The sequence below is a fragment of the Canis lupus genome, chromosome 15, assembly GCF_048164855.1.
Source record: "Canis lupus baileyi chromosome 15, mCanLup2.hap1, whole genome shotgun sequence".
In the NCBI taxonomy this organism is placed as follows: Eukaryota; Metazoa; Chordata; class Mammalia; order Carnivora; family Canidae; genus Canis; species Canis lupus.
The window spans coordinates 28,112,831-28,135,002 of record NC_132852.1 but is presented as its reverse complement, the minus strand read 5'-3'; the positions used below and the strand labels follow the sequence as shown (position 1 = coordinate 28,135,002).

Genomic DNA, 22,172 nt, shown 5'->3' with positions numbered 1-22,172 from the left:
AAGTTGCTGTGGGTGAATTCACATTGAAGATTCAAATTAAAGTCTTCCAGTAGTTAATGGGATTGTGTTTTTGTTTTGTTTTTTTAAATATTTAATTGATTTATTTATTTGAGAGAGAGAGCGCACAGCCAGGGGGAGGAGCAGCGGGAGAAAGAGAGGGAGAAGGAGAAGCAGACTCCCCACGGAGCAGGGATCCCGATATGGGGCTGGATCCCAGGACCCTGAGACCGCAACCCGAGCTGAAGGCAGATGCTTAATTGACTGAGCCACCGGGTGCCCAGTGTTTTTGTTTTATTTTTGTTTGCTCATTTACTAATTCTTATGCCAGGTATACAGGTACTTTTTTTTTTCAGGTACTTTTTTAGATGCTAGAATCATGGCAACAAACAAATCCCTGTCCTTGTGGAGCTTACTTGTTATCTGTAGTTTCTAAGTTTTCCATGCAATATTTTTGTAATTTTTTTTTTAAAGACCAAGTTCTTGTTTTTAGGGTTTTTTTTTTTTTTGCTTTGTTTTTTGGTCTGTTGTAAACCTTCCTCCGTGAAAGTTTAGACTCATGGAGTGATAGAGCTGGAAGTGATTTTGGAGAGCCAATAATCCAGATTGACTACAGTCTTTTTTGAAGATAGAAGCACTAACATAAGCTTGCTGACTTAATTTTTTTAGAGTAGTGGTCTTTTTTTTTTTTTTTAAGGATTTTATTTATTCGTGAGAGGCAGAGAGAGACACAGGCAGAGGGAGAAGCACTTGATCCTAGGACCCTGGGATCATGACCGGAGCCAAAGGCACTCAATCACTGAGCCACCCAGGTGCCCCTAGTGGAGTGGTTATTAAAATTTTTTTCTGGAAAAAAAAATTTTTTTTTTCTGGGAGGGGATGCCTGGGTGGCTTAGGGGTTACATGCCTTTAGCCCAGGATGTAATGCTGGAGTCCCAGGACCAAGTCCCACATCAGGCTCCCTCCTCCTCTCTCTCTCTGTGTTTCTCATGAATAAATAAATAAAATCTTTAAAAATTTTTTTTTTTTTCTGGGCAGCCTGGGTGGCTCAGGGATTTAGCGCTGCCTTTAGCCCAGGGCATGAGCCTGGAGACCCTGAGATCGAGTCCCAATTCGGGCTCCCCGTGTGGAGCCTGCTTCTCCCTCTGCCTTGTGTCCCTGCGTCTCTCTCACGCTCTCTTTGTCTCTCAGGAATAAATAAAAAAAAAATAAATTTTTTTTAGATTTTATTTATTTATTCATGAGAATAAACACACACACACAGAGGCAGAGACACAGGCAGAGGGAGAAGCAGGCTCCATGCAGGGAGCCTGACCTGGGACTTGATCCCAGGTCTCCAGGATCACACCCTGGGCTGATGGTGGCGCTAAACCCCTGAGCCACCTGGGCTGCCCAAATAAAATCTTAAAAAAATTTTTTTTTCTATCACTGTCTTATTTATTTATATTTTTATTTTTTAAAGATTTTATTTATTCATGAGAGACACAGAGAGACAGGCAGAGACACAGGCAGAGGGAGAAGCAGGCTCCCTGTGGGGAGCCCGACGCGGGACTCCGTCTCAGGACTGCAGGATCACAACCTGAGTCAAAGGCAGACGCTCAACCGCTGAGCCACCCAGGCGTCCCTATTTATTTTATTAAAAAAAAATTTTTTTTTTAAAGATCTTATTTATTCTTGAGAGAGACAGGCAGAGAGAGAAGCAGGTTCCCCTCAGGGAGCTCGATGCAGGACTTGATCCCAGGACTCCAGGATCTCACCCTGAACAGAAGGCAGACTCTCAGCCCCTGAGCCACCCAGGTTTCCCTATTACTGTCTTTTTTCAAAATAAAAAATGATGTTTTAATAAGTAGGAGGCTTATAATTTCAAGTAAAGGACAGTTCTTGAAATTGAATACTTTTTTTTTTTTTTTTTAAGATTTCGAGAGAGAAAAAAAAAGTCACAAGCAGAGGGAGAGGGAGAAGCAGACTCCTTGCTGTAGGATCTTGACCTGAGCCAAAGGCAGATGCTTAACTGACTGAGCCACCCAGGCACCCCAATACTTTTAGCTTTATGAAACACTACATGGACCATGTTATTTTCATTTCATTTAGGATTGGACTCAGATCCTTGTAGTAATTTGGGAAGCATTGTTCTGGCTCAGCACCCTTACTTTACGGAGGAGCAAAGTGAGTGTCAGCTAAAATATGGTTGAAAACAAACCAAGCATACTGTAACCTAGGGAACTGATGGGCCCGGCCATCAGAAACTATAGTTTTGGTGTATTAGTATGGAGTAAACTGTGACTTGATTAACCTGTTTAAGCATTATTCTTTACTTCAGGGGAGGGGCCTTCTTAACTTCCTTCTTGGGAACCAGACAGCATTTACTCCAAAAACAGTTAAGGATCTACCACATAGGTCTTCACTACATAGCTCCTGATTTAGTAGGTGTGGTGTGAAGCAAAGCAGATGTATTTTAAAATCTTTTTTTTTTTTTTAAGATTTTATTTATTTATTCATGATAGACACACGAGAGAGAGAGAGAGAGAGAGAGAGAGAGAGAGGCAGAGGCAGAGACACAGGCAGAGGGAGAAGCAGGCTCCACGCAGGGAGCCTGACGTGGGACTCGATCCCGGGTCTCCAGGATCACACCCTGGGCTGAAGGCGGCGCTAAACCACTGAGCCACCCGGGCTGCCCGAGCAGATGTATTTTTAAAAAAGAGCTCCATTCTGGTTTTGGTGTAATGTGAGCCAGACACAGTGGCAGGGTCTTCATGGGAAGAAGGGACAGTATGAAGCATTGGGACGAAATCTGGTAAATTCTGCATAAATGTGCAGGTCAGATGACAGTGACTTTGGTTGTAGAGTCATTCATTTCCTGGTTGCATTATTATGCTTCTGAAGCAGCTAGTGGAGAATGCCCTTGAAGGTTGTCTCTACACCGTGTGACTGTCTGCCTTTATTTTCTGACTCTTCCTTCCTAGGAGGCTTTTTTTTTTTGTAAATTTCTGCAATCTGATAGGGTAGATGCCTTCAAGAAGATACACATTTTCAAGATGAGTGATGCATCTTTGTGTTCGTAAGAGTTCACCTTTTGGGGCACTTGTAGGACAGTTGGTTAAGCATCTGCTTTTGGCTCAGGTCAGGATCCCAGGGTCCTGGGATTGAGGGCCCCCTCCCCCTGGCGTTGGGCTTCCTGCTCAGTGAGGAAGCCCACTCCCTCTCCCTCTGCCTTTCGCCCTGCCGGTTCTCTATCTCTCAAATAAATAAAATCTTTAAGAAAAATCATTTTCATTTAAAAAACTGAATTTTTTTAAAGATTATATTTATTCATGAGAGAGACAGAGAGGCAGAGACATAGGCAGAGGGAGAAGCAGGCTCCCTATGGGGAGCCCCATGTGGGACTAAATCCCAGGACCCCGGGATCACACCCTGAGCTGAAGGCAGCTGCTCACCACTGAGCCACCCAGGAGTCCCAGGAGTCCCAAGTTCCTTTTTTTTTTTTTTTTTTTTTTTTTTTATAATTTTTTAAAGCTGTTAAATTCAGGTATGAGATGACTTTGTCCCATATTGTGTTCTGTAGGGGAGGAAAAACTTTTCCTCTACCCTTTGAGGTTCAGTAGCTGGATCCTGCAAATTAGACCAACAGTAGACAGATATGTAGGAGTTTATTTCACATGGACAAGAGTATCACAGAGGGGAGGTGGTGGTGGTGGTAAAAGGAGCACTCTGGCCTGGAAGCTTAATACCAATAGAACAAAGGGTGATAAATTGTGGAGAAGTGACTAACAAAGGAAAGGGGGTTTGGGCTCCTAGTAGCAGTAAATTGTGGGAAGGTAAATACATGAGGGGAACATATGAAAGATAAAGGTTACTTTTTTTAAAGATTTTATTTATTTGAGAAAGAGAGCAAGAGAGTGGCATGCAAGGGGCGGGGGTGGTGGAGAGGGAGAACCAGACTCCCCGCTGAGCAGGGAGCAGATTCAGAGCTTGATCCCAGGACTCCGAGATCATGACCTGAGCTGAAGGCAGATGCCCAACTGGTGCCCCATAAAGATCACTTTAATAAGATTTTTTGTATAGATTCAGCTCAGTGTTAATTTTTCCATCTTTGGTGATAAAGGTTGTTCGCCTCATCCTGGCACAGAAGAGGGATGAGGGATACCTTCCCAAAGGGAAATGTATGCCCTGCTTTTAGCAGAAAGGGGGAGGGAGAGAGGTCCTCCTTTGCTCTTAATTATCTTTAGCTCAAAATGATCTGCATGCCAAAGTAGCAGGGTTTGGGGTAGCATATCCTGATCTTCTTTAGTTCAAAGTGAAAGAAGCAACAGAGGCCAGAATTGCTACTAAACTAATGAATAAACCAAGTCAAGAGACATGTGTAGCTCTAATAACCTGATTCCACCCTTAAATTGGTCTTTATTTTTTCACCATTAGGCAAAAAGTTGTAGGGTATTAGGTTAGATGCTAAACGTGGGAAACTGAAGGAAATCATCTACTTTTCCCTAGAATTCAGTAAGGATAATGATCTCTTGTTGCATATTGCAATTAAGTCATTTCTAAGGGCAGAAAAAATAAAGGAGATGACCTTCAAATCTAGTTTCTGGCATCTCCAAAAAGTTAAATGCAATACTTCTCTCGTGACCAAGGAGAAATGCAAAGATTGCCCACAGCCAAGGTAAATGAGAGCCTTCTGGGAGCTTTGTCTCTGCGGTTCAGTTTTCTGCCTACGCAGACGCAGGAGGAATCAACTTGAGGAGTTGTTTCTGATTTACTGCTCCCTAGGCCCCAGGGCCTGTGGGAGCACAAGTTCCAGTGTTCTTGCTGAGTGTGCTGATTTTGTGATAAGGAGTAACCGGGTTCTTGTGGTATACACGTGCAGTTCTCACCAATGAGAGTTGGTACTAAGGGTTAATTACTCGGCCAAAAGTTTTCTTTTTCTTTTTAATTGAGGTATAGTTGACATCTAACACTGTTATTAGTTTTGCTGTACAGCATAATGATTTGGGTATACTGTGGAATGATCACCAGCAGAAGTCGAGTTAAGCTTGTTGCCATACATAGTTACAAATCTTTTTTTCTTGTGACAAGAGCTTTTAAGATCTACTCTCTTAGCAACTTCCTAATAAGCAATACGGTTATTATTAGCTCCAGTCACCATGCTGTACATTACATCCCCATGACTTATTGATTTTCTAACTGGAAGTTTGTACCTGGTAAAGACTTGATTATTAATGTCACTGTGAATGGGGCAGCCTGGGTAGCTCAGTGGTTTAGCGCCGCCTTCAGCCCAGGTTGTGATCCTGGAGACCCGGGATCAAATCCCACGTCGGGATCCCTGCATGGAGCCTGCTTCTCCCTCTGCCTGTGTCTCTACCTCTCTCTCTCTGTGTCTCTCATGAATAAATAAAATCTTAAAAAAAAAAAAAAGTCACTGTGAATGGTGTTGCCATTGGAGATGCCAGCAGGAAAGGGTGGGGGCTCATTCATTCATTAATGAGAGACACAGAGATTGAGGTAGAGACACAGGCAGAGGGATAAGCAGGCCTCCTGCAAGGAGCCCAATATGGGACTCGATCCCAGATCCCTGGATCACGCCCTGATCCGAAGGCTGACGTCAACCACTGAGCCACCCAGGCGTCCCAAGGCGGGGGTTTTAAAAGATGTCTGAGGGCAGCCCGGGTGGCTCAGCGGTTTAGCGCCGCCTTCGACCCAAGGCGTGATCCTGGAGACCCGGGATCAAGTCCCACGTCAGGCTCCCTGAATGGAGCCTGCTTCTCCCTCTGCCTGTGTCTCTGCCTCTCTCTCTGTGTCTCTCATGAATAAATAAATGATATTTTAGAAAATAAATAAATAAATAAATAAAATAAAATAAAAGATGTCTGAAAAACAGGCTTCTCAGTAGACTGTTGTTTGTATTTATCTAGGCTGAAAACAATGACTTAGCAACATGTAAATCAACCTAACTTGATGTGATAGTGTGTACTTTGATATTATGATGTCTGTATCTCTACATAAGGCTGAATATACTTCTTAAAAATTTTAATGGTAAGAACACTTAACATGAAATCTATGCTCTTAATAGATTTTTAAGCATACAATACAGTATTGTTGACTACAGTACAATATGGTAAAGCAGGATACCTAGAACTTACTTATCCTGCTTCACTGAAATTTCGTGCCTGTTGATTAATAACTTCCCATTCCTCTCCCACATCTGCCCAGACCCTGGCAATCACCATTCCATTCTTTGGTTCTATGAATTTTTTTTTTTTAAGATTTTAAAAGATTTTTTAAGATTTTTTAAAAGATTTTAAATAAGATTTTATTTGAGAGGGATCCCTGAGTGGCTCAGTGGTTTAGCGCCTGCCTTCAGCCCGGGGCCTGATCCTAGAGTCCCGGGATCGAGTTCCACATTGGGCTCCCTGCATGAAGCCTGCTTCTCCCTCTGCCTGTGTCTCTGCCTCTCTGTGTGTGTGTCTCTCATGAATAAATTAATAAAATCTTAAAAAAAAAAGATTTTGAGAGAGAGTGAGAGAGAAAATGAGCTGGGTCAGGGTGGGGGAATGGAGGGAGAAGCAGACTCCCCACTGAGCAGGGAGCCTGATGTGGGGCTTGATGCTGGGACTCCGGGATCATGACCTGAACAGAAGGCCAGACGCTCAATGGACTGAGCCACCCAGGCACCCTGAATTTGACATCTTTTTTTTTTTTTTAGGATTTGATTTATTTATTCATGAGAGAGAGAGAGGCAGAGAGGCAGAGACATAGGCAGAGGGAGAAGCAGGCTCCATGCAGGGAGCCTGATGCGGGACTCAATCCCAGGATCCCGGGATCATGCCCTGAGCTGAAGGCAGATGCTCAACCCTTGAACCACCCCGGCATCCCTGAATTTGAACCATTTTAGGTATCTCATGTAAGTGGAATCATGTAATATTTGACTTATTTCCCTTATTTTAGTATAATGTCCTAAGTTGAATGTGCATTTTTAAATGTACATTTGCATAAAGGAGATCACACACCTTCAGTTTTTTTGTTGTTGTTGTTTTGTTTTTTTAAGATTTTACTTCTTTAAGGGAGAGTGTGTGCACACGCATAACCAGTCAGGGAAGGGCAGAGGGAGAAGCAGGCTCTCCACTGAGCAGGAAGCCTGATGTGGGGCTCCATCCTAGGACCCTGGGATCATGACCTGAGCCAAAGGCAGATGCTTAACCAACTGAGCCACCCACCCAGGTACCCCAATACACCGTCAGTATTGACAGGTAGCCCTCAGAAACAGAAAGTTACCCTAATTTGTTTTGTGGGTTTAGAGTTTCATAAAGTGTGGCACACCTATATTCGTAAGTGCCAAATAAAGGAGTGATCAGAAAGGGTGGGGTTAGTTGAAGTAGGCAAATCCTAATGTTGAAATTGGTCTTTTGATTTACACTGTTGATTGTTTAATTTTTTGCACTAGGATTAGTATGATATTACTTTGCTATCTGCCTTAGAACCCACTAAATCTTCAGAGCCAGAAAAGAAAGGCTGCTTCTGAATCCGTCAGAGGTCCTATTTCTAAGAGGCACTTTGGGCTCAGCGGTTTAGCGCCGCCTTCAGCCCAGGGCCTGATCCTGGAGACATGGGATTGAGTCCCACGTCAGGCTCCCTGCATGGAGCCTGCTTCTCCCTCTGCCTGTGTCTGCCTCTCCCCCCCTCCCGCCCCTACCGTGTCTTTCATGAATAAATAAATCTTTAAAAAAAATAAGAGGCACTTTGAACAAGTCATAGCAGACTATTTCTTATAGAGTGGGATTGAAGGAATTTTGCGGAAAGACTAAAGACCTTATAATTAATAACCATTTATTCACTAGTTATTACAACATTAGATATTAAATTAGGATATAGGATCCTAGATCTTTTTCTTTTGGTGGGGGAGTAGATGTGAGGCCAGATGTTACTCTGAAGCACAGGTGACAGCTGGACTTGCGGATTAACATGTGAAGTAGGGGCAGCCAGCAGGCTTGAAGGACCAAACCCTCAATCTGTGGGAGCTGATGTTATCTCCAGGTAGATAATGTCAGAATTGAGTTAACTGGGGTACCTGGGTGGCTCAGGTCGTGATCCCGGGGTCCTGGGATCAAGTCCTGCCTCAGGCTCCTTGCAGGGAGCCTGCTTCTCCCTCTGCCTGTGTCTCTTCCTCTCTCTCTGTGTCTCATGAATAAATAAATAAAATCTTTTTTTTTTTTATTATTTTATGATAGTCACAGAGAGAGAGAGAGAGGCAGAGACACAGGCAGAGGGAGAAGCAGGCTCCATGCACCGGAAGCCCGACGTGGGATTCGATCCCGGGTCTCCAGGATCGCGCCCTGGGCCAAAGGCAGGCGCCAAACCGCTGCGCCACCCAGGGATCCCAATAAATAAAATCTTAAAAAAAAAAAAAGATTGAGTTAATTGCTTGATGGCCTGGAAAATTTTACACACTTTGGAGTTGGCATCAGTGTTGTACAGGCCAAGGGCCTTTAGTCACTGTTGGTGTGAAGCTGATGAAACTTGACAAAGACAGAGATCTTTGTTCTGCTTGCCTACTTATTCCAACTCCTAGGACAGTCATTCATTCATTAAGTGGGTATTCAGTATAGAGTTGCTGAAAGAATGAGTTGATGAATTGATAGGGTTTTGGTAGTGAATGATGACTGGTTCATCAGACTCTCCGTGTTCCTTCCCCATATTCATCTTGAACTAGATGGTAGGATGCAAAACAGGAATCTGAAGACTAGTCTGTGACAGGAGACAGAAGGGGTAACCAAAAGGAAGTTTACGGTTAAGCACAGGTGGCATTCTTGACAGGTGCAGTTGTCAATGGAACAAACCCTTGTTTTACCACCAACATGGGCAATGGGAAGTTTTTACTTAATTTCAGCTGAACTGAAGGTGAGAGAGCCCAGCCTATAAAAATGGTAAAGTGCGGGATCCCTGGGTGGCGCAGCGGTTTAGCGCCTGCCTTTGGCCCAGGGCGCAATCCTGGAGACCCGGGATCAAATCCCACGTCGGGCTCCCGGTGCATGGAGCCTGCTTCTCTCTCTGCCTATGTCTCTGTCTCTGTCTCTCTCTCTCTCTCTGTGTGACTATCATAAATAAATAAAAATTAAAAAAAAAAAAAAGGTAAAGTGCCTGAATGCTGCCACATGTATCATCGGACTCTTTACACGTTCTGTCCCTATTGGGAGAGGCCCCTGTCTTTACTGTGAGCGGATGCTGGCAGGCCGATGGGACAGGGAGTTGTTAGAGACGGATTGTCAGATTGCAAAGGAGACAAAGCTACCGGAGTGTCTCTGGCATTGGGTGTACTCAGGAGTTCGAGAAACTTGTCTCTAAGGCTTATTGCTAGTTAATGCCCCCCTAGGGAATGAGGGCTCTGCAGGGAAATTTGCCAGGTGGCGAATGTTGTTTCAGGTCTTATTGGCTGTGTGTGCCCTTGGAGAGTCAGTGTCCTGAGAACCCATCATCGTGGTGTGCCAGCCTGGGAGACAAGCTTTATGCCATCAGTTGATTCATTCCTGAAGGGAGCCAGCCACCAGGGACGTTTATCTCCTCTCTTTTCAGTAAGCCTTTTGTGAGCTTGGGGATCCAGCAGAGTGCAGAAATAATTCAGGGGAGTCAATCTCATCGTTAGATCTATTATAAATGAGAAAAGAGGTGCTTTATTTGCATTATCTCTCATCTTCTCAAAACCTCTATTATATATTACCATTCCCATTTTATGGACTTAAGAAACTGAGCTCAGACATTTAGAAATTTACCCACCAACAGCCAGTAAATGGGAGGGAAGGTTGGGATTCAAACTCATGTCTGTCTGACTCTATGCTTGTGTTCTTTCTGATGACCTAAGGCACTTGTCAGCTAGAGAGGAATAAGGTCGAACATGACCGTACAGAGCTTTCCACCCCTGGCTTCCTCAGCTCGTTTGATAACTAAAAGCTGTTTTCATCCTCACAACTGGCCATCAGTTGTGTTGTGCTGAAGTGTAACTAGGCTTGTAAAACCAGTGGAAAGCCCTAGAGGCCTATTAATAGGAGCTGCCAAAATAAATAAATAGATTGTATCTCCTCTCAATCTCTCTCTCTCTCTCTCTCTAAGATTATTTGAGAGAGAGAGCAAGCAGAGAGAGAGGGAGAAAAACAGACTCCATGCTGATTGGGGAGCCGAACACAAGTCTTTATCCCAGGACCCCAAGATCATGATTTGAACTGAAATCAAGTCAGCCACTTAAACAACTGACCCACCTAGGCACCTCAGGGCGAGTTATATTTCAAGGTCATGGGTTTCTTTTCCATTATAGCCCCAATCACAGACCCAAAGTATACTGTGGTCTCCTTGGCCCAAGAAGGTCACAATTATCCTCTCCCTCAAGATTTCTAGCCCAAGGCTTCAAAATTGTAGGGAATGGGGGCTCCTGGATGGCACAGTTGGTTAAGCATCTGAATCTTGGGAGGCCCGGGCAGTCGATGGCGTCCGCGATGGCCCTTTGGAGCTGAGGCTGGCCCGGGCCTTCCTTGCAGGGGTCAGGAGAGGCTAACTGACGGTGGCGGGGGAGGGGGGGCGAAGGCCACCCGAGATGGGCAGTGGAGGCTCGTCACTGTCACCTTCAGGCCGACCACCCGCCGCTTCTAGCTCCCTTCCCGTGGGCCCATCTTGATTTTGGCTCAGGTCATGATCTCAGAGTCTAAGATTGAGCCCCAGGTCAGGCTCCAGGCTCCAGGCTCAGCATGGAGTCTGCTTGAGATTCTGTCTCCCTCTCCCACTTGTTCTCTCTCTCTTTCTAAAATAAACAAATATTAAGGAAGAAAACACCATGAAATTTTAGGGATTGGAGTGATTCTGCTGCTGCTGCCCCTTGAGTTAACATCTTGGATAGGCTGAGACTCTGTTTGGAACTGTAGGTTCCATGAGAACAGGGACTAACTATACCTATTGAGGGCTTTGTTTTACATAATGCCTGACACAAGTGAATGAATGCTTGATCAATACTTCTTTTTTTTTTTTTAAGATTTATTTTATTTATTTATGATAGAGAGAGAGGCAGAGACACAGGAAGAGGGAGAAGCAGGCTTCATGCCAGGAGCCCAACGTGGGACTCAATCCCGGGACTCCAGGATCGTGCCCTGGGCCAAAGGCAGGCACTAAACCACTGAGCCACCCAGGGATCCCCTTGATCAGTATTTCTGAATGAATGAATGGTTGCAAGTTAAAATGTTTTAGAAGGCAAAAAAGGGAGAAACTTCTAAAAAGTAAACCAAAGTTAGTCATAACATTTGGCACCAATGAAAGTCAGGCCATCTTGGCCCTTAGAAGTAAAAGCCTGTCCCAAAGTTTTTTTTTGTTTTTTTTTTTTTTAATTGCCTTAAGTAACTTATAGATATCATCAGATGTACATGAAGAATAAATTGATGATGCCTGAGAGTGGTTCAGAACAGTTAGTACCTTAAGATAATTTAAATTGCTTTTAGAGGTTCCTGGGAAGCTGGAGACGGTTGACTATAGGACAAATACAGTGTATTTATTTCGTGTGTTGAAATCATCTCTGCTTTTGGAGAAATTAGTTTTGGAGTCTGTCATCATTGAAGCCTCTTAGTGAATGTAAGCTTTGAACTGCAGAGTGTAGAGATGTGGATAGACAGAACCAGGAAGCACTCTGCCTGCCAAATGAACTGGAAAAGGCAAGTCTGATGATAAAATCTTTCTCACAATGGGCTGGGATTCAGCTGGCTTCCTCTCTTCTACCACATGGGAAGCACCTGTCCTCCTCTTAGAATTGGCTCATTCCATCTATTCTCGTAACTCAGATACTTGGGAGTTGAGAAATAGCATGTCCTCTGCTTAGACAGATGGCAGGGCAGTGTAGGGAGAAAGCCATAAATTATTCTACTTGCTAATATAAAGTACTTTCTGAATAGCCTGCTTGTAATGCTATTGTAGGTGTGATTCCTGTATTTTATGAGGCTTGAATTCTGCACCCTCTTAATCCTGTGAGTTCCCACTTCTATTGCCTTCTGAAACCTCACTATAGCAAGAGCTCATAAAAGATCCAAGTCCACAATGACCTGTCTCTTTCTAGGAGAAAAACCTCCAAATGACTGATAGCTTGAAATTGTATGGAAACATAACTCTCACTCCTTTATAATTCCTGAGTGCAATATAATAGGATTATAATGAAATTGCAGGTAGGTATGCTGCTAGCAAGCAGCATGTGGAGCAACTAGAGTAATAGCAGGTGACTGTTCATAAGACCTTCTTTTTCAAATATACGAGATCTTAATGAGATTTGGGCAGGATTTTTACTCTAGCATTTCATATAAAGTCCCTTGTCAAGTGCGTATATAGTTCAGACCACAGGATGCCCAGAAAATATTCTGTGAGAGATAGGCTTGTGGGGTTCCTGGGTGGCTCAGTTGGTTGGGTGTCTTCAGCTCAGATCATGGTCCTGGGATCCTGGGATTGAGCCCAGCATCTGGCTCCCTGCTCAACGGGGAGTCTGCATCTCACCCTCCACCTGCTTGTGCTCTCTCTCTCTCTGTCAAATAAATACAATCTTAAAAAAAAAAAAAAGTACTTATAGGGAGCCAACCTAATTCCTCAGGGTCATGATCAGCAGATCTGCAAGCACCTAGTATAAATTATGTCCAGAAGACACCAGTATTTAAATATTTAGTCTTTACTCCATGCCAATAGGCATGAGGGAACATAACTGACTTTTTTAAGGATATACAGTTGAGACCTCATTTAAATCTCATAACTTCAGGGGCACCTGGACTTTTGATTTCGGTTTGGATCATAATCTCAGGGTTGTGAGATCGAGCTCCATGTCAGGCTCTGTGCTGGGTATGGAGCCTGCTTAAGATTCTCTTCCTCTCCATCTGCTCCCATCATCCCCTCCTGTCCCCGCTGTGCTCCTTCTCTCTAAAAGAATTTTTAAAAGTCTTATAACTTCATTGTAATTCCCAATATGTCACCAATACCTCCTAGGCAATATTTTAAGATTAAAGGGTATCTGCAATACATATTATATGACAGGTTTCCAGAGCTGAGGGGGTCTCTAATTTGCCCCTCAAAAGAGTAGGGAAGCCCAGGTGGCTCAGCGGTTTAGTATCGCCTTAACCCTGGGGCCTGATCCTGGAGACCGGGATCGACTCCCACATCAGGCTCCCTGCATGGAGCCTGCTTCTCCCTCTGCCTGTGTCTCTGCCTCTCTCTCTGTGTGTCTCTTATGAATAAATAAAATCTTAAAAAACAAACAAAAGTGTGAGAGTCTAGTTTTCCTTCTGCAACCAGCTCCTCTGCTAAGATATACCCAGTGTGTAACCATTTAGCTGAGTACAAATTTCCTCATCTTTGGGGCAGTTTTAATCAGTTTTACTGGGGACCCTGGGTGGCTCAGTCAGTTAACCATCTGCCTTTGGCTCAGGTCATGAGTCCTGGGGATCGAGCCCTACATCAGGCTCCTTGCTCATCCGGGAGTCTGCTTCTTTCCTGCCTCTGCTTGCTGTTCCCTGTGTTTGTGCTCTGTCTCTCGTTTTCTTTCTCTCTAATAAATAAGTAAAGTCTTTTTTTTTAATCACTTTTACTCTTTATTTTTTTATTGAATTCATTTAACGTGGGATCCCTGGGTGGCTCAGCGGTTTAGCGCCTGCCTTTGGCCCAGGGCCTGATCCTGGAGTCCCGGGGATCGAGTCCCACATTGGGCTCCCTGCATGGAGCCTGTTTTGCCTTCTGCCTGTGTCTCTGCCTCTCTCTCTCTGGGTCTCTCATGAATAAATAAATAAAATCTTAAAAAAAATTGAATTCATTTAACGTGTAACATTTGTGGAAGTTTAAGGTATACAGCATGTTACTTTGATACATTTATATATTATAATGTGATCTTCAATGTAATGATATTTATCACAGTACATAATTATATACAATATTATGGTCTATATTATAATTAATCTTACTCTTACACTCTTAATCTTACGCTTTTTTTCCATGTTATAAATTTTAGCATGCAATCAAAAGGAAATAAACAGATGTAAACAAAAATTTGTGTGTAAATATATATCACAGCTTGTTTACAGGGACTGATGAGAAGAATTTGCCTTTAGTCTGAGGGGTATGAATAGTTGTTTTCTTAAACAATTGGCTAGTTTTTTTGTGAAATCTTAACAACTGTTTGTTTTCCTTTGTGTTTTGGCAGCTAGAAGGCTAAGGATCAAATTTGTGGTCTGTCTCTATCAAGTATATAAACATGGATATATATCAGCATTCATTCATTCATTTGTTTACTTATTTATTTAAAGATTTTTTTTTTTTTTTTATTCATGAGACACACAGAATGAAGCAGAGACAAAGGCAGAGGGAGAAGCAGGCGCCCTGTGGGGAGCCCAATGTAGGACTCGATCCCAGGTCTCCAGGACCTGGTCTGGAGGCAGGCGTTAAACCGCTGAGCCACCCAGGGATCCCCTCAGCATGTATGTGTGTGTGTGTATGGACACACACACACACACACATATACAGATGTATATACATACATAAATACATACATATATACGTATATAATAGCATAGATGAACCTTACTGCTTGATTCTTCGTTGTCCTTTGGTCCTGAAAATGAATGTAGATTTCTGCTAGAGATTTTTCCAAAGGGGCATTCTGAGGGTTTTGCCCAGCATATACCAGAATAAGTTTCCCAGAAATCCTCTAGATTAGCTGCTCAGATGTTTCAATTGCCCTTATTCAGCTGGTGGGTCCTCTTCTTGCTGCTGTTTCTCTCTCTGACCTATACCAACCCTGCCCTGCATGGCGCCATGGACATGGAATTAATTTCTCTCTTTTTCTCAGTGACTATTTTTCTTGGGAAGATGCTGATGAATAAAATTTTCTGCCTCATCATGTAAGAAAAAGAACATATCTTGGGCAGCCTTTGTGGCTGCCTCTGCCTGTGTCTCTGCCCACCCCCCCCCCCCATGAATAAATAAATTTTAAAAAATTAAAAAAAAGAACATATCTTTAACAACTCTGTAATAGAAAAAAGAAAGTACCTGTAGATTGTGACTTAGAACTTAAGGAAATCTCCTGGGTTGATGCTTGGGGTTCATTTCTTAAAGGTTTATGTGATGATTTGAGTTTAATATTCTTAAAATTTGTTCCTTTTTCCCCCCTAGGTGAATGTTGGATGTGTACCCAAAAAGGTAGAATTTTTATTTCTTCTTCCTTTCATACTCCTTTTACATATTTGATAAAGAAATGTATTGTTTATTAGCTTAGAGTGAGTGAGCGAGATTATATCTAGGTCCATTAATTAGGACTGGTCAATCTGTGCGGGATTGCTTTTTCTCAATTTAATTTACTGAATGGAATCTTCATAAGTATTCCCATTTAATTCTGTAGCCTCATGGATTCTCTTAACTATGGTGATTTTCACTCCTAGTATCTGTGGTACAGGGCACACTGAATGAACTTGTCCTTTACCTGTGACAAAAGAGGAAGAAATGGAAACTCTTATTTCCAAAAGCTGCATCTTGCTTATACTGGCAAATTATTTTAACTCTACATTTAAATGTGCTTTCAAAACATGTTATAATCCTAAATTTAGAACCTTTTGTTACTGAGATTTCATTCTAAACTGGCTTTTTTTTTTTTTTTTTTTTTTGGTAACAGGTAAGCAAATGTTCCTAATCTCATCAGTGACACATACCTGAGTATAATGGCAGAAGGGTTTTTTATAATCTCTTCCCTAGTATAAGTAGGTGGGGTTTGGGTTTGGATGTGTGTTTGGGGGGGGGGGTGTGAGTGTGTGGGTGTTTTATCATAGGAAAGTTTCTTTTTTCTGTGGGACACTTTTCCTCAATTATTTTCTTTCCCTTTGGTCTTTGATTTTGGAATATGTTTTAATTGGAGTCATGCAATTATGATACATGAATTATGTAAATCAGTTATAAGGTGGTTTTATGTAGTTTAAACCAGTTATGGTAGAAAATCTGTTGATTGGTGCTACCTCATTATTTAAAAATATTATCTGGGCATAATAGTAGCCTGAGATTGTAATATTTTGTTCCCATATATTATATGTCATTTATTTCTTCTGTTCTGATGATACATGCAGGACACTTACCTAATATTTTCATAGGGCTCTACTGACTTCAAAGCGCTTTTGCATTTTTGAAGATCAGTTGGTAATTGCCTCTTGTTTTCTAGAACAGCCTGAAGCCTGGAGTAACTGCCCTCTAGAAGGGTGTAGAGTGAGACAGCAGTAGAAAAGGAATCAGATGGATAGGCCTGCTACTACCCTCATTAGGATGAGCCTAGAAGTCCAATGTAGTTCATATAGAGCACCTTCTCCAGAGGGTGTCTGATGCTGTAGCATCATATATAACATGAATTGGAAAAGAATAAATATGATACCAGGACACCTGCGTGGTTTAGTGGTTGAGCGTCTGCCTTCGGCTCAGGGCGTGATCCCAGTGTTCCGGGATCGAGTTCTGCATTGGGCTCCCCACAGGGAGCCTGCTTCTCCCTCTGCCTGTGTCTCTGCCTCTCTCTCTGTCTCTCATAAATAAATAAAATCTTTAAAAATAAATTTTTTTTTTTTTTTTTTTTTTTTTAATTTTTATTTATTTACTTATGATAGTCACAGAGAGAGAGAGAGAGGCAGAGACACAGGCAGAGGGAGAAGCAGGCTCCATGCATCGGGAGCCTGATATGGGATTCGATCCCGGGTCTCCAGGATCGCGCCCTGGGCCAAAGGCAGGCGCCAAACCGCTGCGCCACCCAGGGATCCCAAAATCTTTAAAAATAAATAAATGAGCATAATACCTCATGACGAGATGCTGTATAGTGTTTATTAAAATAACTTATTTTGTAGTATTGACAAACCTTTCATATGTATTATTTAAGATAAACAATCTAGCGGATAAAATGGTTAATTTTGTATCATGAATTTCACCTCAATTTTAAAAAAGGAGCAGAGTCCAACAGGGTCATCGCTTCTTCATCTTTAGACATAAAGGGAGAACAGTACAAAGAAGGAATCTAAGGCTTGTCAAAAATGGAGTCTCAGGCTTGTCTGACAAAAATGATAGTTTGTCATCTAGAGTTTTGGCTGCCAACTTGAATTCATTCATCATGATGATCAGTCGGCATAAAAGGCCTTTACAGATGTTAGGCTACATTCCTCAGAGATGCAACAAACCTTTGAGTTCCAGGTGTCTGATTACACAGGTCCTTAAAAGGACATGTTCGTAGGTACCGAGTTTATGATAGGAATTCATTCTCTTAAGGTTTTTAGTCCTCATCCTGATCCCATAGCTTCTTCTAAATCACTTTACTATAAATATAAAGCTGCAGATGCAGTTCCATTTCCTAGAACTAATCACAGAAGATAGGGCTTCAACAAATCTGAAAATGTAAGCAATAATAAAATTTTTTAAAGATTTATGTATTCATGAGAGACACATAGAGAGAGGCCGAGACATAGGCAGAGGAAGAAGCAGGCTACCTGCAGAGAGCCCAGTGTGAGACTCGATCCTGGGATCTGGGATCACCCTGAGCCAAAGGCAGATGCTCAATCACTGAGCCACCCAGGTGTCCCAGCAATAATAAATTTTACCGGAAGGCTTGGGAGGTTTATAGCATCCTGCCTCTATAGGGTTTTTTTTTTTTTTTTAAGATTTTATTTATTCATAGAGACAGAGAGAGAGGGGCAGAGACACAGGCAGAGGGAGAAGCAGGCTCCACACAGGGAGCCCGACGCGGGACTCAATCCCGGGTCTCCAGGATCACACCCTAGGCTGCAGGCGGCGCCAAACCGCTGCGCCACCAGGGCTGCCCTATAGGGTTTATAATGTAGAGAATTTAATAGAAATAATTCCCCACGACATTTAGCCGCTTCCCTGCAAAATCTGTCTGGTCATATTTCTGAACTTTTCAAATGTTTAGTTTTGTTTTTAGTTTAAAGTTCATTATTTTTATTTGCCATTATATAGTTACCTTTCATACAGGATTTCTTTTTTTTCTCAGGACTCATGTACTACTGTTGTGGCTACTTTTTTTTTTCTTTTTCTTTTTTTTACAGGTAATGTGGAACACAGCTGTCCACTCTGAATTCATGCATGATCACGTTGATTATGGCTTTCAAAGTTGTGAGAGCAAATTCAATTGGCGGTAAGAGTTAATGCTCAGAGGGCTCTGTTTACAAATATAAATATTTTTCTTTCATGATTAAATGAACCATAAACTTTTTTGGGTGGGTGTTACAGTGGTAAAATCTATATAACCTAAACTTTGGAGGTGATCCATGTATCTGTGGCCTAGCTTGTGATGCTAGTTTTACAGGTATATGCTTCTCTCTAAACTCCTCAAGTTGCGTACAGTAAATATGTACAGTTTTTTGTATGTTGGTCTTACCTCAATAAATGATTTTCAAATACACACAGGGTCCATTTTAGTTATTTTTAAGTTGTCAATACAAAGTCATTAAGTACATTCCTAGGGGGATGCCTGGGTGGCTCAGCAGTTGAGCATCTGCCTTCAGCTCAGGGCATGATCCCGGGGGTCCTGGGGTCTACTCCTGCATTGGGCTCCTGGCAAGGAGCCTGCTTCTGCCTCTGCCTATGTCTCTGCCTCTCTGTGTGTGTGTCTCATGAATAAATAAATAAAATTTTTTAAAAAGAAAAAAAAAGTACATTCCTAGTGATGTGCAACCATCACCACCACCCCTTTTGAGAACTTTTCCATGGTTCAGAGCAGAAACAAAGGGTTTGTTAGATAAGAACCCCTTCTCTCCCCGGTATCACTATCCTACCTCCTGTCTCAATGAATTTGCCTATTTTAGGTACTGCATACGATATTTGTCCTTTTATGCCTGGCTTATTTCACTTAGCATATTGTTTAGAGAATTTATCCACGTTGTGGCATGTGTCAGAACTTCATTCCCTTGCAAGGCTGAAAAATATTCTCTTGTGTTCAGACCACATTTTGTTTGTTTATCCATTCATCCTTCAGTGGACTTCAAGGTGGTTTCTACCTTTTGTCTACTGTGAATATTGCTGCTGTGAACATTGATCCACAAGTCCCTGCTTTCAGTTCTTTCAGGTCTATACCTTGAAGTGAAATTGCTGGTTCAGATGGCAATTTTATTATTTTTTTTTAATTTTTATTTTTTCCCCACTTCCTCAAATGACAATTTCATGTTTAACTTTTTTTTTTAAGATTTTATTTAGGGGATCCCTGGGTGGCGCAACAGTTTAGTGCCTGCCTTTGGCCCAGGCCGCGATCCTGGAGACCCGGGATCGAATCCCACATCGGGCTCCCGGTGCATGGAGCCTGCTTCTCCCTCTGCCTATGTCTCTGCCTCTCTCTCTCTCTCTCTGTGACTATCATAAATAAATTAAAATTAAAAAAAAAAAGATTTTATTTATTTGGGATCCCTGGGTGGCACAGCGGTTTGGTGCCTGCCTTTGGCCCAGGGCGCGATCCTGGAGACCCGGGATCGAATCCCACGTCGGGCTCCCGGTGCATGGAGCCTGCTTCTCCCTCTGCCTGTGTCTCTGCCTCTCTCTCTCTCTCTCTCTCTCTCTGTGTGACTATCATAAATAAATAAATTAATTAAAAAAAAAGATTTGATTTATTTATTCATGAAAGACATAGAGAAAGGCAGAGACACAGGCAGAGGGAGAAACAGGCTCCACGCAAGGAGACCGATATGGAACTCGATCCCGGGTCTGCAAGATCATGCCCTGAGCCGAAGGCAGACGTTCAACTGCTGAGCCACCCAGGCATCCCTCATGTTTAACTGTAAGGAACTGCCATGAACTTTTAGAAGCCATCAAATTTTCAAAAATTTGCAAATCCAATCATTTATTCAACACATATTTATTGACTAGCCACTCAGTACTAGGCACTGTGCCAAAGCAACTCTCCCTGTCTTCTCTGCAGAAAGAAAACCACATACTGTGGATGCCACCTGAACATGTCCCTGGAATAAGGGTTCTCTATGTGTGGCAGGGCAGACGGACACAGGGGAAAGGGCAGCTGCCTTCAGATATACTCACCCATGGGGTTCTCGTTGACTGTTCTGTGTGTGATTCTCTGCTGACAGAGTGTTCAGGGACAGGTGCCCCAGTAACTAACTAAAAGGAGAGAATCCTGTTTCTCAGTACTGACTCAAGTTTCACTGCAGGGTTATAAAGGAAAAGCGTGATGCCTACGTGAGCCGCCTAAATACCATCTATCAGAATAATCTAACTAAGGTGAGTGTTCTGGGTTTGGAACTTTGAGAAGGAGCTGTTGTCTCTGCTGGAGTAGGTTATCAGTCTGGCTAGACAAAAACATAGCCTTTGCACATATTTCTTGTTGTTTCTTTTATTTCTTTTGCAATTAATGATTTTGAACAAGTCTGTGACTCAGTAGGCCTGTCTTTTTTCTACAGAGTGGGCAGTGCATACCATGATTGGTAGACCAGGTCTCACATGATGGCTGCGCCTTGAATAGGTCTGGCCTGCAGTTAGTTCTAGAAACCAAAAATATAAGAGACTGATTTAGGGACACCTGGGTGGCTCAGTGGTTGAGCATCTGCCTTCAGCTCAGGGCTTGATCCCAGGTCTGAGGATCGAGCCTGCGTCAGACTCCCTGCAAGGAGCCTGCTTCTCCCTCTGGCTAGGTTTCTGCTTCTCTCATGAATATATAAAATATTTTTTAAAAATAAATAAATGTATTTAAAAAAAATAAGAGCCTGATTTATATATAAATCAGCATTTATATAACAGCATGCCAGCTTATTAATTAAAATCAGAAGTACTGCCTGGCTGGAAACCTTCCATTGTTCATTTGCTCACAGCAATCTCGTCCTTGGCTACTTATACTCAAGAGAAAATTATGGTTCAGAAGGTTGCTTTTGTGAATGAAGTCTGATCAAGAACATGGGGCAAAGGTGTGTTTACCTTCAGCAAATATATATTGTCCTTTGCTGGTCTGAGGCTTTTTTCTGCCTTGGTGCTTAAATGTCATACTTCTTCCCCTAGGGGCTACTGGAGACATCGACAAACAGTGTACCAGCCAGCTGTCCTTCTTGACAGCATATGTCAGCCCACCCTTCATTTGCCTTTGTGGTTTCACTTTGCAATTTCTAAGATTTCTGCCTAGCTTTTTTTTTTTTTTTTTAAGATTTTTTATTTGTCTATTCATAGAGACACACAGAGAGAGAGAGAGAGAGGCAGAGACACAGGCAGAGGGAGAAGCAGGCTCCACGCAACAAGCCTGATGTGGGACTCGATCCCGGGTCTCCAGGATCACACCCCGGGCTGCAGGCGGCTCCAAACCACTGCGCCACCAGGGCTGCCCTCTGCCTAGCTTAGATTGTATTTAGATCAGTAGGTTGTTGGTGCTATTTGAGCCACCATCATCTGATTGGCAGCATGTTTATAAACCAACTTTTAGGGTGAATTAGTTCTATAAATGGCTCATGTATTTTTATATTGATTCTTGTTCATGGGTTTATTTTTTGGAGAGTGATATTTTCTGACCTTTATCACCAGTTCAAGGGGGAATGTTGGGGGGCCTTCACCCCCCTTTGCACTGCTGACAAGAGATTTTAAGACTGTTAGACATGACCACAGAAGTACTACTAGCTATATACTAAAACACCGACATCAATTTTTAAAGATTTTTTATTAATTTGTTTTTAAATATTTTATTTATTTATTCATGAGAGACACAGAGAAAAAGGCAGAGACATAGGCACAGGGAGAAGCAGGCTCCCTGCAGGGAGCCCAATGCTGGACTTCATCCCAGGACCCCGGGATCACGCCCTGAGCCAAAGGCAGATGCTCAACCACTGAGCCACCCAAGTGACCCTCAGTTTTTTTTTTTTTTTCAAATGGAGCAAGCTAAAACACTTTTGCCAAAGAGCTAGGAAAATTGCTCAGGGAACAGCTTTTTTTTTTTTTTTAATCACAAAATTTTTTTTAAAGATTTTATTTATTTATTCATGAGAGATGCACACACACACACAGAGGCAGAGACACAGGCAGAGGGAGAAGCAGGCTCCATGCAGGGAACCCGACGTGGGACTCGATCCCAGGTCTCTAGGATCACACCCCAGGCTGCAGGCAGCGCCAAACTGCTGCGCCACCAGGGCTGCCCAATATTCACAAATGTTGGTGTGTAGTCGAACTTACTGTGTGTG

At 42.6% G+C, this 22,172-nt stretch overlaps 1 protein-coding gene across 5 annotated transcripts in view; it reads left to right on the top strand.

Moving 5' to 3' along the window:
* The window catches only part of GSR (glutathione-disulfide reductase), a 49,926-nt gene that overhangs the window by 4,622 nt on the left and 23,132 nt on the right, over positions 1 to 22,172 (top strand). For 3 of the 5 annotated variants that reach the window (XM_072776338.1, XM_072776340.1, XM_072776336.1), the window contains exons 2-4: positions 15,154 to 15,180; positions 18,063 to 18,151; positions 20,169 to 20,238. In XM_072776338.1, the coding sequence (XP_072632439.1) occupies positions 15,154 to 15,180; positions 18,063 to 18,151; positions 20,169 to 20,238 (186 nt within the window). Of the gene's footprint in view, positions 1 to 2,088; positions 2,164 to 9,476; positions 9,558 to 15,153; positions 15,181 to 18,062; positions 18,152 to 20,168; positions 20,239 to 22,172 lie in introns of those variants that run through there. The other 2 variants (XM_072776337.1, XM_072776339.1) reach the window with 2 other exon arrangements.